Source organism: Myiozetetes cayanensis, unplaced genomic scaffold (assembly GCF_022539395.1).
Source record: "Myiozetetes cayanensis isolate MyiCay16 unplaced genomic scaffold, myiCay2020 scf5-8, whole genome shotgun sequence".
Classification (NCBI taxonomy): Eukaryota; Metazoa; Chordata; class Aves; order Passeriformes; family Tyrannidae; genus Myiozetetes; species Myiozetetes cayanensis.
This window is the reverse complement of record NW_026087742.1, coordinates 25562748-25578903: the sequence shown is the minus strand read 5'-3', so window position 1 is coordinate 25578903 and position 16156 is coordinate 25562748. Positions and strand designations below refer to the sequence as shown.

The following is a 16156-nucleotide window of genomic DNA, read 5'->3' as shown; positions in this document are numbered from 1 at the left end:
TGCGTTGCCTGTTCACAAAGCTGTACTGGTTCTACAGGGAGTTATATTCCCGTCACTGCTTTCAAAACTTGGGTATTTACAGGCCCCCTGTAATGACTCAAGGTGTGCTGTTATCTCTGAGTTGCAACAGTTTGCTCTGTTACTGATACTAGATCCTGGTGTGGTAATTGTGAGTGAGTGGTAAGCCAAGTCATTCTCTTCATTTGAAAAACTGGGATTCTTGCTTTTTTTCCCTCCAGTGTGTGTATCACCGTATTTACCTCTGCTGGAAATAATTTGCTGTTGCAATGCCCAGTCACTCAACATTAGAAGGTTCACTTGTCACTCCTCATTCTTAATACTTTTTCACCTCACTCTGTTTCCTTTTTTAAAACAGTGTTGAGGAATATAGACCCCAGCACAAATCTTTGACTCCACTGCTGACCTTCCATTAGCGTGAAAACTGATCTTTCATTCTATGCCCTGTGATTTCTGTCTTTTAATCAGTTTGCTGTCCCTGTGAGGATACTATCCTCTGATCCTGCAGTATCTTAGATTACTTTAAAGATCCCTGTCCAAAAAGCTCTTATGTGAAGTCCTTTTAGTATCTAGCAAACCAAGCTGTCAGGTGAGTGTTGTGATCTGTGTCTGGCAGTATAACTTCCCTTTCCATGGGGGTTCTCCAAGCCCGTTCAACCCTTCTAATCCAGATGCTTTGTATGGGACAAATGACTTGCCTTATGCTCTTTTTCTCTTGCCCCCAAAGAGGATCAGTTCAGATAGATAACGGAAAGATTACTCTATCCCTCTCTTTTTATTCTGCTTTCTTTCCTCCTCCCCAGTGCTTTAATACTGCAAAAGCATTCAGTTTTACTACTCTATTGCCTGAAGGCATTGTGGCGATATGAGCTGAAGCTCTCTAGGCTGCAAGAAACTCCTGCACTGGGGAAAGACACACTGACCTGTGTTCTAATTCCCTGTCAGCTGCTGTATCACATCATACAGACTGGGGCCAGTATTGCTCACTGAATTATTGAATCCAAACCTCACTACAGCCAAGAATTATAAAAAAAAAAAAACAAACACCCTGCGCTCAAATTCTTGGTTAAGGCTATCTGAAATAAGGCTGCAGAAACTCTTCACCTGTCACACTAACACCAGATTACCTATTTAATGTAAAGCTTGTCTAAGTATTCATGCTGTTTGTTTTGGCATAAGCATCTTACCATGTAGTTGTAAGTCTGTATTCTCCAACAGAAATAGGCTACTGATACTTAGCAGGTTCCTGTTGTCTGTGATTTCACCTGTGGAGTTTCAACTGCTGCTGGATTTTTACCGCTGTTGTTTCAGATATGTACTGGTATTGACAATTTATGAGCTCAAACAGTCTAGAGCATAACAGGGTGGCAGAAGGTAAACTTGGTTTTGCTGCTTTGTGCAGGGGGTGTCTTTTACTAAAAATTTTAACCAAAAAAAGCACACTACTTTTTAAAAGAAGGAAAAACCTTCAATTTGTATTGAAATACATTGATGGAGCAGTGGTATTTCAGATTTTGGTTGTCTTCCAGTTTGGTTGTGTCATAGCAGAACTAAAAATTACGAAAACCAAAATAGTGCATTTCAGTTAATAATTTACACTGTGAAGCTGCTATTTATAGTAACTTTAGAATTTCTCTGCAAAACCAGCTTGGGCCTTAACTTGCTTCACAGCTGGCAAATGGGTCTTCCACTTCATGTCAGCTGCAAGGTTATTTTGCAAGCAGCAGCTATCCAAAATAAAATGCTTTGGGTTTTTTAACATCTGATTGCTACTACGACTCATTTCAGCAGCAGAAGACTTCTTGGACAATGCTTCAGAAACTTGTCCCTGTTCTGTATTGTATTTTAGGAAGGCATATGGATACAAGATGCTTTCTGGGAAAAAGGTATCTGCATTTTCCACAAAGCCTAAACATCTCAGCTCCACCCTTCTAGGTTGTCTCAGAAAGAAGAGCCTCTGCACGCTCCATTATCGCCTACAGGTAAGCAGAGGTACCATGACAGAGGTGGGATTGTTCAGCCTGGAGAAGAGAACATTGTGTGGAGACCTTATGGCAGCCTTCCCCCTGAAGGGGGACTACAGGGAAGCTGGAAAGGGATTCTTTGTCAACAACTGTAGTGACAAAACGGGGGAGTGATGGGTACAAATTGGAAGAGAGGGAATGTGGATTAGATATCAGGAAGAAATTTTTTACTGTGAGGGTGGTGAAGCGCTGGCACAGGTTGCCCAGGGAGGCTGTGGATGCTCCAGCCATGGAAGCGTTGAAGGTCAGGTTGGATGGAGCTCTGAGCATCCTGGTCTAGTGGAAGGTGTCCCTGCCCCAGGCAGGGGGGTTGGAATGGGAGGTTCTTTACGGTCCTTTCCAACCCCTTATCGTTCTATGATGTGCTTGTAAAATGCAGTTTGTACTTGTAAAACACATTTGATAAGAGTTCCAGAAAACAGCTATGTCAGGGCATTTGTGGAAACACCCATCTGAGGCTGGAAATGGGAAGCTCCCTTATTAGGGCTGGTGACAGAACCAGGTGTCGGCAGGAGCCACAAACTGAGGTAGTGGCGAGGTGACAGTGGCCTGGACTCCCTAATTTAGCAGCTATAAAACAAGGCTTTCCTTAAAACTTGATTTAACTGAGGAGGAAGCAGCTTCCTGCCCCGAACGAAGCGTGAGCGCAGCGCGGGACAAAGCCCTGTGCAAAAACACCTGGGAAGGGATCAGCCGCAGCAAAGACCCTGGAACATCCCAGCCCCGGAGGGGGTTAGGCTCCCACCCACCAGCTCGCTGGCATCCAGGATCTGGAAAATCTTTGCGCAGCTCCCCGTTCCTGCCCCGAGCGCTGCTGGACGGGCCGCGGGGCACTCTGTCGGTGTCTGCGGGCGGGGGGCGAGGGCGGAGCTCCAGTGATTCTTGGCCCCTTTACCCTTCGCGGCGTTTTCTTTCGCAAGGCCGTGTCCGCGCTCGCCGCCGCTCTGCCAGGACAACGCTCGCATCTGAGAGCAAAACCCACCCACGCCCTGAATGACCCACGGCTGTTCCCCCCCGGGGTCGGCCCTGACCGCGCGGTGCTGCCCCTTTAAGAGCTCCCGCCCCCTCCCCACCCCCGTGCTCTGCCCGCGTCGCTCATTGGTCGCCTGCGGTGCCGCTCTCGGCCGGTTCCTGTTTCGGCCACCTTACCTTGTTGACGCCAGTCTCGGCCTCCCGGGCCTTTGATTGGCCCGCGCCGCCAATGTTTGTGACGGCGATTGGCCCGCACCAGCCCGGCCCCGCCCACTTGAAGGTGAGCGACGCCCTCCCTGCTCTGCCCGCCTCTGATTGGCCGCCGGGGCTCACCCCGCGCGCGGCGATTGGCCGCGGCGCGGGCAGCAGGGTGGGCTGCGCGGGCGGGCTGTGGCGCGGAGGCGGCGGCGGCGGCGCGGGGTGTCCGTGTCGGTGTCGGTGCCCGCCGGGCGGAGGATGGTCCCGGCGCTGGGGCCGCCGCGCAGCGCGCCCGGCCCCACCGTAAGTGCGGCCCTCCCAAGGGGAGCTGGAGCGCGGTGAGGGGGTGGACGGGCAGCGGCGCTGCGGCACCGCGCTGGGCCGGGGCCGCGCTGGCCCCGGGACGCCGGTGGCGGTCCCGCCGTAGAGGGGCCGGTGCCCCTTTGTCCGGGCAAGCGGTACCCGGGCAGGGGCGGCGGGCCTGGGCGCAGCTGGGGGACGCGGGCGGCCCTTGTCGGGGCGGCTCCGGGCGGTCCCGGCTCGGTGGCGGTGCCCGGGGAAGTTGTGCCGGCGCTGCGAGCCCGGGATGCCCCGGTGAGGTTGGTGCGTGTGGCCGGGGGAAGCAGCGGTGAAGGTGTGGAGACCGGGGTGTCCTTATCACTTCGCAGCCTTGGTGCTGTGAGACAATCGAGCCGCGGTCACCCTTCGAGGAGTTCCTCTGGGCGCTGTTCCCCGGGGTGGCATCGCCTCGTTGGCCCGGGATACGGGATGCGGAATGTCCGTGCATCCCGGCCGTGTGCCCGTGCGGTGTGACATCCCAGCCGGGAAGCTGGCTCACGTCAGGAGACACTGTACAAGGCCTGCTCTTTTATTTAGAATTCGGTCACTGGACTAACTTCTCCTCTTCAGTGTGTTTTCAGCTTGGTCTCCAAAGTAGAGAAGGTTCCTTCTTTCTTCTCCTCTGCCTCCTCATTTTAGCTCTCTGTCCAATTTCAGTCAAATTTACCAGCAACGAGAGGTTGAAGTCTTTAGTTTCATGGAAATCGATATCTGACACACGCAGAAGGTCACACTGCTCACACTAGGGCCCAGAATCCAGCTCCTTGTGACAGACAGGAGGGGTGAGCTGAGTCCACGGACACACTTAAGGCTGGATATAGCCGTGGCACATGATGCCCATTGTCCATGGAAGTCTGTAGGGAAAAGGTGGAAGTAAGGCAAAGAAAAAGGGAATAGGGTTGCGCTGAGTTTCTGTCCATAAAGAGGTAAAAAATCACAGATATGTATTTTTGCTCTCCACATAGCTTGAACCTCTGTTAGATTTCACCTAGACATATGACTATGAAATAATTCTAGTAGACGTAACTTAGTGATTGCACAGTTAAGCATCCAGAAGTCAGGTAATGCAGCAGCTTGTTTTGGAAGCGTGATTTTAGCTTTGCTTTTCACATACAATTCATGGGGACCATCCTATTTGTGCAATTATGTTACTGTAACAAACTGCAGAGTGTTGTTTGTAACTTCCTCTGAGGGAATGGTTATTATAAGGATTTAGAATTTTTAATTTTTGACTTTCAATTAGTGCCATAATAATTAATCATGGGTACGTTTTGGGATGAAATAGATTTGGCAAATGAAAATACATTTGCCACTGAATGGGAAATAAGCTTAGAAAACGTTCATGTCTTGGGCATGATTTTTAAGGTGTACATGTTCAAAATAACATTTCAATTGTGTGAAACAGTATGAGAACATTGTAAACTGAAATATTTGGATGTTACCTATTACCTTAGAGACTTACTTATTCCCTTAGGTTATGGATACGTGGGGAGATTTTAACGGAGTAGATGAAAAATGGTGGTGGATCCTGGAGGAGTCTGACAGCTGCAAAGGGATAATTAGGATGTAAGTGCTAGATAGTGGCTTCTTTGCTTTGATTTGTGGTTTTCCAAGTAGCATTCTGAGGAGCTGACCAGGGATAGATTGAAGTGAGTGTCGCTCAAGTGGCCCTGTGATGTGTGATTGGCACATGCCTGCCATGTCCATCGTGGGCTCTCGTTTGTAACTGAGATTTAGTTGTAGTCTGAGATTTCAAAGACATTTTGGGAATAAGAAGACAGAGATTCTGTGAATGTGTTCTGCTGACACTGCTGGCCGAGCTGCTCCAGCTGCTTTTCACCCTCGTGCTTTTTTTGAGCGTTGTTTGTTTGTTGTTGGTTTCCCCCCACACTCCTTGTGCTGAAGTTGTAAGGACACCTCCGGCTTCCACATATTGAAGTGTAATGAATTAGGCAACAAAGTGATTTGGGATAGTGCATTCCAAATATGTAAGCATGCTTTTAATTTGCAAAGTGCCTTGATACAATGTGTGTGACATTGTAACCAACCTTGTCCAGCTTGGATGTGAATTACTACAATGTATGGGTTGAAGATGGATACTGTACAGGGTAGAAGAAATAACTAGACAACATAAGGAAGTCAAGGACTGTGAGATGCTGGATTTGATAAGAACCATTCTGCGGTTCAATTTTTGTTACAGTGGTGCTTGTGGTTTTATGGTCTTAAAAATAACTTTGTAAATGACGCGGGACTGGGGGAGGTACCAGTAGTGTAACATTTGATATGAAGGGTTTCCCAATGAATCATGGTTATTTGCATCGTAAGACCTTGTAAAAATACCACAAAGTCTGTGCCACTTAGAAGGGCAGTGAGTGTGTCCCGAGTTTCAGCTGAGACAGTTTTCAAATAAATGACAATATTGAGCATTGCCCTTGATGAAAATACCGGTGAAGGTGTGTGTACAAACAGGTGTTTAAATGAAAATGTTTGTGTAGAACATGTGCATGCATAACATCTGACAGCTTTAATGTTCCTAGTTGTTTCGTAATGATCCACATATAATTCTCAGGCCTCTGAAGAAGCGTAACACTTGTCTCCACCCTGGTGGACTGTCTACCCATAGTATCACCAGTCATTTTATAACTTAGCTTCTGTGCTAGCATTCTTCATTGCAGTTGTATTTGTGACTTCTTTATTTGAGTTAAATCCCTCAGGAACATGTTTTCCTTCCTGTTTTGAAAGGTACCAGTCTTAACGTGCAGGGGCATGGGGGGTGTGTTTGAGCAGTAGGTCTTCCTTTGTTTCAGGTTGCAGTAAGACGTGTAAAGGTCTCTACTCCTTGATTAGGATATGTTGTGCAGTGACCAGTTCACGTAATGCTGACCTAACTTGCTGGTTAAAATACAATTCAAGCTTTTATGTGTGCATATGATGTATCCAAAGTGTACTTTACTTTGCTACCTTACAAGTGTAGTGCCGTTGTCATGCTTTGAGCAAGCACAAAAGAGGTTCTGCTGTGTGCACAGGATTGACAAATTGTGTGTGAACTAGGATTGTTTCCTGTATGAAAAGCTATGGCATTAGTCTTCTAAGGTGAATGAATTACTTCTGCAACCATGACATATGATAACAAGCTCTTACATCGGCTGTGTTGTGTGCCCTTATGATTCAGATAAGAAGAAAGTAACTGTTGAAATGTTTCATGCTTCCTGCTAGCAAGTGCCTTTCTCACTCAGCTACCTGAACTCCTGTCAGGTTAACTGACCAAGGTGAAGACCGTGAAATGAGATCAATGCCATCTGAAAGCACATCTCAGTCATGCTGGTACTCTGATACCAGAATGAGTTCTTTGTGGTCCATCTCTAGTGCGGCTGGAATGATTCAAGTATGGATCTGTTAACTTACAGGTCTTAATGCAGGTTTCTGAGATCCTGTGATCCTTTTCTTCAGCTGTTGGTGTGGTGGGCAGTGCCATGAGAAGATTCTTGAAAACACTGTCCTTTAGCCTGCTGACACCCTTAAAAGCAGTGTAAAGGTATTATGGGAAGAGGAGAGCTTAAAGTTTTGCTTCTTCTCCAAGTAGCTGAAGTTTAAAGTGAAAATAGTGTTGTCCTTTTGGGGTGTCTGTCTGCGTCTGTCATCTGTGATGTGTGGTTGGCTTAAGGGACACTTAATTCATGTCAGCCTTCAACCTTTGAAGTTGGACTCTGATCTGCTTTCACACATCAGTGAAGTTGTTAGCTAGAAATTGAACACAATTCTTGTATGAGGCTTTGTACTACGGCTCTTCTTACTCATTCACTAGAAGAGTAAAATGATGGTAGCCCAACACCAAGCTACTCCAAATCAGCAACAAGGAACACCATTTCATTTTTTCACTTTTTGGAGTATCCATAGTCTTATACTTGCAGTGTATCTGTTTGGGAGGGTGGGGTGTCTCTGTGATCCTTTTGCAAAGTAAATTTTAAGCTGAAGTAATGTTCTTGTCTGGCTTCCTGTGTGAGGAGTGCCAGTGAAGTGAGGGAGAGGGTACATGTCTCAGCATTATTTGGAAGTAGCCGGGACAGTAGGCAAGGATAACCATCTTACAGATTTTTCCCATTGTTGCTTTAAGGGTAATTTGTTAACTAAGGAAAGTTAGGTATCTAGTTTAGCATAAGTTGCAGTGTAACTCATTGACTCCATTAGCATTCAGATTTGGTAAAATAATTAATGCAAGCAAAGGATTTTATTTTGCAGGGCATCAGGTTTCAACAGTTGCCTTTCAGAGCTGTGCAGCCCACATCTCAACATAAGGAGAGTTAGGTTGAAACCTGGCTGAGTGGCAGGGGCCAGAGGTGGTGATCAGTAGCACAGAGTCTAGTTAGAGACCAGTAACTGGCAGTGTATGCCAGGGATCAATACTGGGACCAGTCTTGTTGAATATCTTTATAAATTATCTGGATGATGGGGCAGAGTATGCCCTCAGCAGGTTTGTTGACACCAAGCTGTGAGGAGTGGCTGATATGCCAGAGGGTCGTGCTGTCATCCAGAGGGACCTTGACAGCCTGGAGAAACGGGTTGACAGGAATCTCATGCAGTTCAAGTAGTGATTTGGAAATCTGGTTTTAGTTTCTTCTCCATTGTCAGTGCTAAATAGCTGCAATAGTGTTACTTCTTTTTCATAGTGCTTTCGGAACTACTTATTTACCCCTAATAGCTCATGTATAGTCATTCTGCTAAGCTAAATGAATAGTCCCTAAAGTGGTGGAAGTACTGAATTCAAGTTTCCTATGGATTTGCTCCTAGTGGTTCCATTTTCTTGTGTCTAACATACGTTGATCTTGCTTTTAAATTTCCTCTTTGAAAGTGTTAAGACAGTGCCTGCTTTTGCTGGTCCTCTGGGCTCAGTTATCTTTAGTTTGGACCACTCTGTTAAATGTAATTGAAAAAAAGTTTGCAGCTTTATCCCTGCCATTATTATTCAAAACTGTCAAACATCCAGATCACAAGATGAGTCCTTTATTCCTGGGACTGAAGTAATTGCCCATGTGGACCCACTTTCTATAGAAGAAACCTCTTATTGCATTGAGGTTGTAAAGGAGAAGGAGCCCTCTTCTGTCCCCTAAGACCTTTTGTGAATAGTCTGGATATAAAATGTACATTGCAAAATTGTGGGGTTTGGTTGGGTTTGGGGACAGAGTGTTTGTGTGCACTTGTTTTTTAAAGCTCATTAACATGGAATTAGGGAGTGCATTTGATCAGCTTATACATTAAAACTGAAATACTGTTTTATTTTACCTTCTACTTCAGCCATTTCTACCTTTAGCCTCATTAAGATTTATAGGGAAATTCTTCATTCTCGAAGAACAGTGTTTGTAACCAAATCTCAGGATCGATCTCTTCTCATATTGGAAAGGAGCTTTGTAGTAGAGACCCATAGAATATTGCTTCTTGTATCATGAACCCTCAAGGAGTTCTTTGTTTGTGTCAGATTTCTCAAACCCCAAGCCTATAAAATATTCAAGAACTTTACTGCGTAATCCTTTGTGCTGAATGACTTACATCTGAAAAGATGAATTAAAAAATTTGACACACAAACTCTCTGGCTGCCCTGCACATTTCAGCTCTAGGATATTTTGCACTGCTTGTTAGTAGGATCCTCAGGAGAGAGTGGCAAGCCAGTTTAGCATGTGTCTGACATAGCTGCCAGAGGATCAGTTGATACCTCCTCGAGACCGTATGCAGTTTTATAAACAGACTATGTTGCAAAACAAAAAGAGCTCAGCTTAAAACCAAAGCAATGAAGCAAAGAGTAGTATTCTGGCTATATCACTGTAGCCAAAATGAATGGCTTTATATTGTAGTTCTAAATTGGTTATCAGGCCCTGTAAAGAGGTACTGTCCTTTGAATAGAGATTTCATCTGTAAATAAGGTCACATCAGAAAGCAGAATTAGACTGGCTCCCACCAGAACAGGTTGCCCAGTGAAGTTGTGGATGCCCCATCCCTGGAGGTATTCAAGGCCAGGTTGGATGGGACTCTGAGCACCCTGGTCTTGTTGAAGGTGTCCCTGCCCATGGCAGTGGGGTTGGAACTACATGATTTTTAAGGTCACTTCCAATCCAAACCATTGTATGATTCTGTGATTCTGTGACTTATACCTTCTACATTTGTCCAGTTGGTCTTTGGTGTTTCAAATACAGCTTTCATATGCGGATGAATTCCTCAGTTACAAATAATCATCTTGGCTGCAGTATTGAGAGACCATGATGACTTACACATCACAGCTTTTTTTCAGGAAAAGAATTCTTTGTTCTTTAGGCAACACGCTGCTGTGAGGTTTGGCTCACCAGCAGATGCTCTTGCGGTGTGAGAGCACTCACTCAGCCTCAGCCATGGTGCAGACAATCTTTGTCATCTAGCACGGGTAACCCAACCCACACAGAGGTGATGACCCGTATTAGGAAGAAGTTGTCTGCAGTTCACTTGTATCCCCTTAGCTTTCACCATCAAAACAGGCTTGTGACTCCTTTGTCAAGCAGAGCATAATTAGATACCTGCCTTCTCTTTGAAAATAATTTTCTATTTTGAAGTGTACTGTGGATCATTGGGCATAGAAAGCCAGGGAGATGAGCACTGTCTTGCAGTGTAGAGACAGTTCTCATACTTTCTCACTTCCTTCATGGAATTGGCATGTGGTAACTTGTGAATCTTAACACACTACATGGAGGACATGGGGATCATGAGGATTTCCCTGGTCATTCCTTTTTTATTTCCTAAAGAAAAGAGTGATGTTCCCCTTATTTTGATCTAAAGTAGCTGAGGACACTCTTTGGGGTGACAGCTCTGGTGTTTGTGATTCCAGCTTGTGTACTGGTTGCATAATTACAGCTCTTTAGCTCCCAAATGCCTGCTTCCCTATAACAATTCATCCAGATGACACAGGAGATAGTTCACTGAGGCATCTTCCTTTACTCGCACTGTGCCACTTCGGTCTGTTTGTAGTAAGTACCAAGATCATCTGCATAATGTGTGGGGGTGGCAGCAGCTCACATCAGGGTGCAAAATGTCTGGAGATACCTCTCCTTAAATACTTTCCAGACCATAATCAGGGAGTAAGAGACTTGGTTCAGTAGACATGATCTCTCTCTCTCTCTCTCTATCTCTCTCTCTCTCTCTGCTTGTCCTCTAAGGTTTAAAAATAAATTACTTAGGAACACTTGAGGGGCAACAACAGTACATCAAGAAGAATAAACTTGAGAGGTGGATCTTCAGGTGATTAATAGGGAAGTTTCTCTTTTTTTTTCCTTCTGAGGTTTCTTAAGCAGATCTGGTCAGGATATCTCAAAATGACCCTACACCTATGCTGTCCTGAAACTGCATGTTAATTAATGGCCACCAGCAGTTATGTCTTTGATACTATGAAAATTACAAATGAAAACAAAACCTAATGTAGATATAAGGCAATGTCACTTGCCTGATAACCCTGCTTTTTCCTTCCAATGCTGTTACAAAAAAAAAAAAAGACATTTTCTTTGTCGTTCTCTTGCATATGAGCCTTACTAAAACTTTATGGCTTTAAGTCAGCAGAAGGAAAAATACCAGTGTTTCTGAGTTTTAGATAATACAAACATAAGAAGTAGAGAAAAAAAATTATAAATACAGTGAAGGTTTTTTTCTATTTGTTATAAGCAAACACCTTAAAAAAAAAGTTGCCCCGTGTAATAAGTTTTAGCTTATTTGTATTGGGGTTTTTCCTTAACTTTTGCAGAAGCTCTCAGAACAGCTTGGTTGCCCTGGGAAACTCTCAGCTGGTTTGCATCAGGAATGTGGATTCTGTGAAAAAGCGAGAGGGCTCCCTCCTGCCCTTTAATCCCTCGTACCTCTTCCTCGGAAAAGGTGGAGCAAAGGTGGAGCGTGTTGTGCTGGGTCAGAGCCAGCTGATCAGCCAGTGCACACGTGCTGCAGAGTTGGTCACAGACCCAGCTGTATCCAGTCTCTTAACTGCGGTGTCAGCACTGACCTCACATCTCCTTCTCTGCTCAGTCCTGGGTTTTTGTAAACATCTGGCACTTCATGTCTTTGAGGGGATTAATTTAGGTCAGTCAGTGGGCCCAGCTGTGCTGTGAGTGGATTAAGGGATACAGTAACAAGGAAACCTTGATTTCTTCAGAACCCAAACTGAGAGATACGCAAGGGACTTCTGCCAGGAATAATTGCCCTTTTCATTTTCCTGTGTGGTAGTTGTAAGAGATTAATGTGACAGGCAACAGTAGTTGATATACATAGGTAACAATCACAGAGGTAAGCTTTGAGTTGTGCTTCCTGCAATCATTTTATTAGGTAAATAAAAAATTAAAATAGAAGTGTTCCGAAGGGGAGTAAATAAAGGGCAGTAAATCATGTCTCTTGATCGCAAGGGCACCTTGCTTGCAACTAAAAGCTTGGATTAAGTCCCTGATTGAAGCTAGCCCTGTTCTGAAACATGCATGGAAGATTGGAAAAGTGAGCTCCAGGAGTTGCTTGAATGAAGAAGACACTGTCTTGCAGGAAAAAGCACTTGAGTAAGGTTTTTTCTGTGCCTTGTAACTGATCTTAGCTGTAAATTAAGGCTAAGTTCACGAGGTGTACCAAACCAGTAAGAACTGTGAGATTGTAGCAATGTAACAGCATAAACTTCCTGAAGTATTTTAAGAGGAAGAAAGATTTGGACTGCTGGTAGTTTTACAGAATATGTGTAGCTGCATATTAAAAAGGTTCTTTCTGCCTCATGCAGAAGAATGGAATAGCTTTGCTAATTTGAGGAAGGCAGAAAGATAACAGATTAGAATAATTATTTTCTTTTTAAAAATCAATACTAAGTTTTGAAACAGTTCCTAAATAAAGAGTGAAAAAATAAGGCCAAATAAAATAATCTAAATTAACTTTTTCTTAAATCTGGTCAGTGCATGTTTTGATGAAAAGATTTTGTAAAATTTGCTGAATAATGCCTGCAAAGATGGGTGGTAGAAAAGAAGATACTTAAACAGGTTGATTTTAAGTTTCATACCCTATGTTTCTCAACTATAGAGGAGATTAAACTATGTTAAACTCAAATCTTCTCAAAGTATCTTTTAATTTCTGGGGTTGACATTGCATTTAAATTAAAATCAGTATTTTAGGTTGACATTGTAAGTGCTATAAACTACATAAAGCTTGAAGAAACCTTGGTACTAAATAGATATAAAGTGTTGAATTGCTTCTTCTTATCTGTCTGTAGAATTTGGGATTTGCTACATACTCTCTGCAGAAGACGTTCAGCTAAGTGAGCGTATTTCATGAGGAAACTTAAAATACACTTGGCTCAGAGCTTATAAAGCAAAAACATGTCTTCTGCTTTAGAGAATCAGGGAAGGAATCTCGCCGTGAAGAAGCATTACTTGATGTGGAAGAAGTAAAGAGAAGCCCATTGTCAAAGCTGTGGTGATACAACAGCTGAGGGGAAGAAATGGAGACAGTGTAACCATTATTCATCAGCCCTCAGAAGTCTCCACCTAGGCAGCACTTTTATTTTCTTTTCAATTCACAAAGCCCATATTTTTAGCAGCTCTTAAGGAACACCACCTTCCTGGTGTTGCCAGATCGAACTGTTTTGTGGAGTATCAAGTAAAATGCAAACATTTTTGTCTTTACAGTATAAGAATGGCAAAAAACAACTTAAGTTCACCATATTCCTTATGGTACAATCTATTGGTAGAAACCCCAGAGCTGTATACAAGTGTTGTTTAACAAACTTAACCACCTCTTTTCAGTGGAACTTGAAATAAACTAAGTGGTTAATTAGATAATGTGTATAGCCTTGTTTTTTCTTACTAGTGCTTTGAAACTTTTGTGGAAACATTGGTTGAATGGCAAACTTTGACAAACTTGACTTGAAATAATTCCACAGTAAAGTGAAGTTAGAATAACAGTCATTGCATTCCTATGCCCTGTCTGCCGTATGAAATGGGCTGTAGATCCCAGTGGACCTAAAGCATATAAAATACAGACTTTAAGTTGTTTATATTTGTGAGGTTTATACACTTGGTGTGTCAGCAGCTAGCTTGAAACATGCAGTTAACAGCATCACTTGAAAGATGGCATAATTTAAAAAACGGGCAGAGGAGAAAGAAAGAAGTGGGGTCTTTGACATGTAATAAGGACTGCCTATCCTTTCTCAGGATCAGAAAATGGTTAGAAGCTGTATTAATAAGTTTCTGCACAAACTTCCACTTGTCTGTCTTCCTAAATACCATATACAATGAATTGCTGAATTTAGCATCTACTCAGAGGAAGAAATAAGGCAGCTGGAAAATTGTGTAGATCATGACTTTGGCAGAAGGGGATGCTGCTATTAGGAATAAGAGCTTTGCTGAGGGGACACAGACTGGGAGCAGAAGAAGCCTAAATATAGGAGTATGGAGAACCCATGTCAGGAGGGAGAAGTGGGTGCTGTGACTCAGGGCAGGGGGAAGATGGGGTTGTGAGTGTGTTCTGGACTGTGCAGGGAGAATCAGAGCAGCTGTGTCTGTTCTGGGAGAGGGTATTTTTGGGTGGGTGCTTTTTTACACCCTTTACCTTCACACAGTTGTGCTTTATCTGCAGCCCTGCATGGTAGCTGGTCATCTAAATTCACATTAATTTTTTTCCATATTAAGTACATTGTAATACAGATATAGTAATTTAGTTCTCAAGTTGTATGAATCTGCAACATTAAAAAAATATGGTTGCTTGATGAATACATTCTTCTTTCAAAAATGCTAAGTTTCCCCAAAACTAAGACCTCCTTTATTTTTTTGCTCTGATTTCCAGCATCTTTGCCATAGTCTGGTAATGCACAATAAGAGATACATCACTCTGCCCATACAAATGATGCAGAAGTCAAGAAACGGGGTGTGTGACTGCCACAAGATGCAATTCAGCATCTTCCTTTTTCTAAGCATCTTTGTGAGCATTGCTGTACCAGAACTATGTCCATGTGCTCTGTGCTCACATCCTCACTAAATAGAAACAATACTTAGTATACACTGAATTAAATTGCCCCCTTGAATAGCTATTTCACCTGATACACGAGGTATTGTCTCAGTGATGGATACACGAGAGTGTAGTGTTACCAGGTCGCTGCTCCTGGCTTTGCTGGTAGCCTTAATGGGTATAAATTCTGCTGGGCTGCTTTGACACAACTGGAAAAACCCTGCTGAATCGAGGTGTGCTGACCTCGGTCTTTCAGTGTTCATGTGAACATCTCTGGTTGCCAACAGCGTCAAAGATGCCTGGGCTCTAACCAGATTTTTTTTTTGTTTGTTTTTGTTTTTATAATCAGAATCTCACATCAGCTAAACTCTCCCAGCTAACCCCTTCCTCATCACCTGATACAACGAATGCAGCTAGAACAAGTGAGTAAGTACTACTGACCATCACCAGCTGTACACAGGAGGAGTAAGTTATAGGTGCCTTGCATGGGAAACTGGCTTCCCTGGCTTTCAGAGTTGTGAATTTTTACTAACTTAGAGGACCTGGGATACCAACTGGATTAATCTTCCTGCATATAAATGAAAACAAATTTGTTAAGGAATTGAGCTAATTAAGGTAATTTATCAGAGAGCGCATGAAAGTGCTGAAGTTGCAGCACTACTTTCTCCCACAGTAAAAGACTGTTAACTCTGTCAGGTGTTTTCATAATTTATGCAGAGGATGGTGGGTGACCACAGAGAAAGCAAAGTCTGTGGAGGCGTGTAAATAGAAAGTGATGTGCTCCTGTTGATGGGCTAGGGAGGGCTGAGGTGACTGCGTGTAGTCTGATTGTAAAATCCAGTGGGGCAATAGAATGCTATAACTCGTCTCTGAGGTGATTGTGTCCAGTTTTGTGGTGGTGTGAACACTGTTGTATAGGTGGAATTGAATTAGGTGCCTGAAAACTTCAGGCACTTTGAGTTCCCCAGTCTGGATCAATTTGCAGGATGTTGCCTGTTTGCTTTGCTTCGTGGTTTGTCAGCATTTCCCATGTCTTCACAGGAATAGAGAAAGTACTTAAAGAAGTATTAGAGTGGTAAACAGCATCAGCCGTAATGTTTCTCCTCTTGTTAATCTTTACTGAATGAGAGCACTGCATTCAATTGACTTTTAGAGTGTAAAGACTGGAAAGCAGTATCTGAATGCAGTTCTGTTACAATACAGATTATTGACCCACACATACACACAGTGTATGCACAGAACACTTTGTGAAGTGTGTATGCTTCAGTGCTTTGGGAGCTTTGGGGCTTTCTGATTTGTAAGGAGGTTATTTCTGGGGTTTATTTTTGATGTCAGTAGTGGTAGGCTCAGTTTACGTTAAGAACTGCTTGGTGTTGAAAGTTGTATTAAAAACCACCCCCACTTCCTTACAGTACAAACAAACAAAAATACACCCTAAAGGTATGAAGCCTGTTAAAACAAGCCGAGTGAGCTTTCCAGGAGGAGCCAGGGAGAGGTGAAGCCACGAGGAGGCTGAGGGCCCATGGGAAGAGTTGCAAGAACAGGTTGGTTGGTGAGAGAACGAGCAGAAGGGTGAAACTAAATATGGAGCTCAGCCATATCAAAAGAACAGGTTTTATTTTCCTCTTGTC

The 16156-nt window shown here is 43.6% G+C and overlaps 1 protein-coding gene across 10 annotated transcripts in view; it reads left to right on the top strand.

Moving 5' to 3' along the window:
• The first annotated feature begins 3399 nt into the window (after window positions 1–3399).
• USF3 (upstream transcription factor family member 3) overlaps window positions 3400–16156 on the top strand; it is a 33154-nt gene continuing 20397 nt past the window's right edge. For 2 of the 10 annotated variants that reach the window (XM_050333951.1, XM_050333955.1), the window contains exon 1: window positions 14965–16077. In XM_050333951.1, coding sequence (XP_050189908.1) covers window positions 16048–16077 — 30 coding nt within the window. In that variant the 5' untranslated portion in view covers window positions 14965–16047. The other 8 variants (XM_050333956.1, XM_050333953.1, XM_050333954.1 and 5 more) reach the window with 8 other exon arrangements.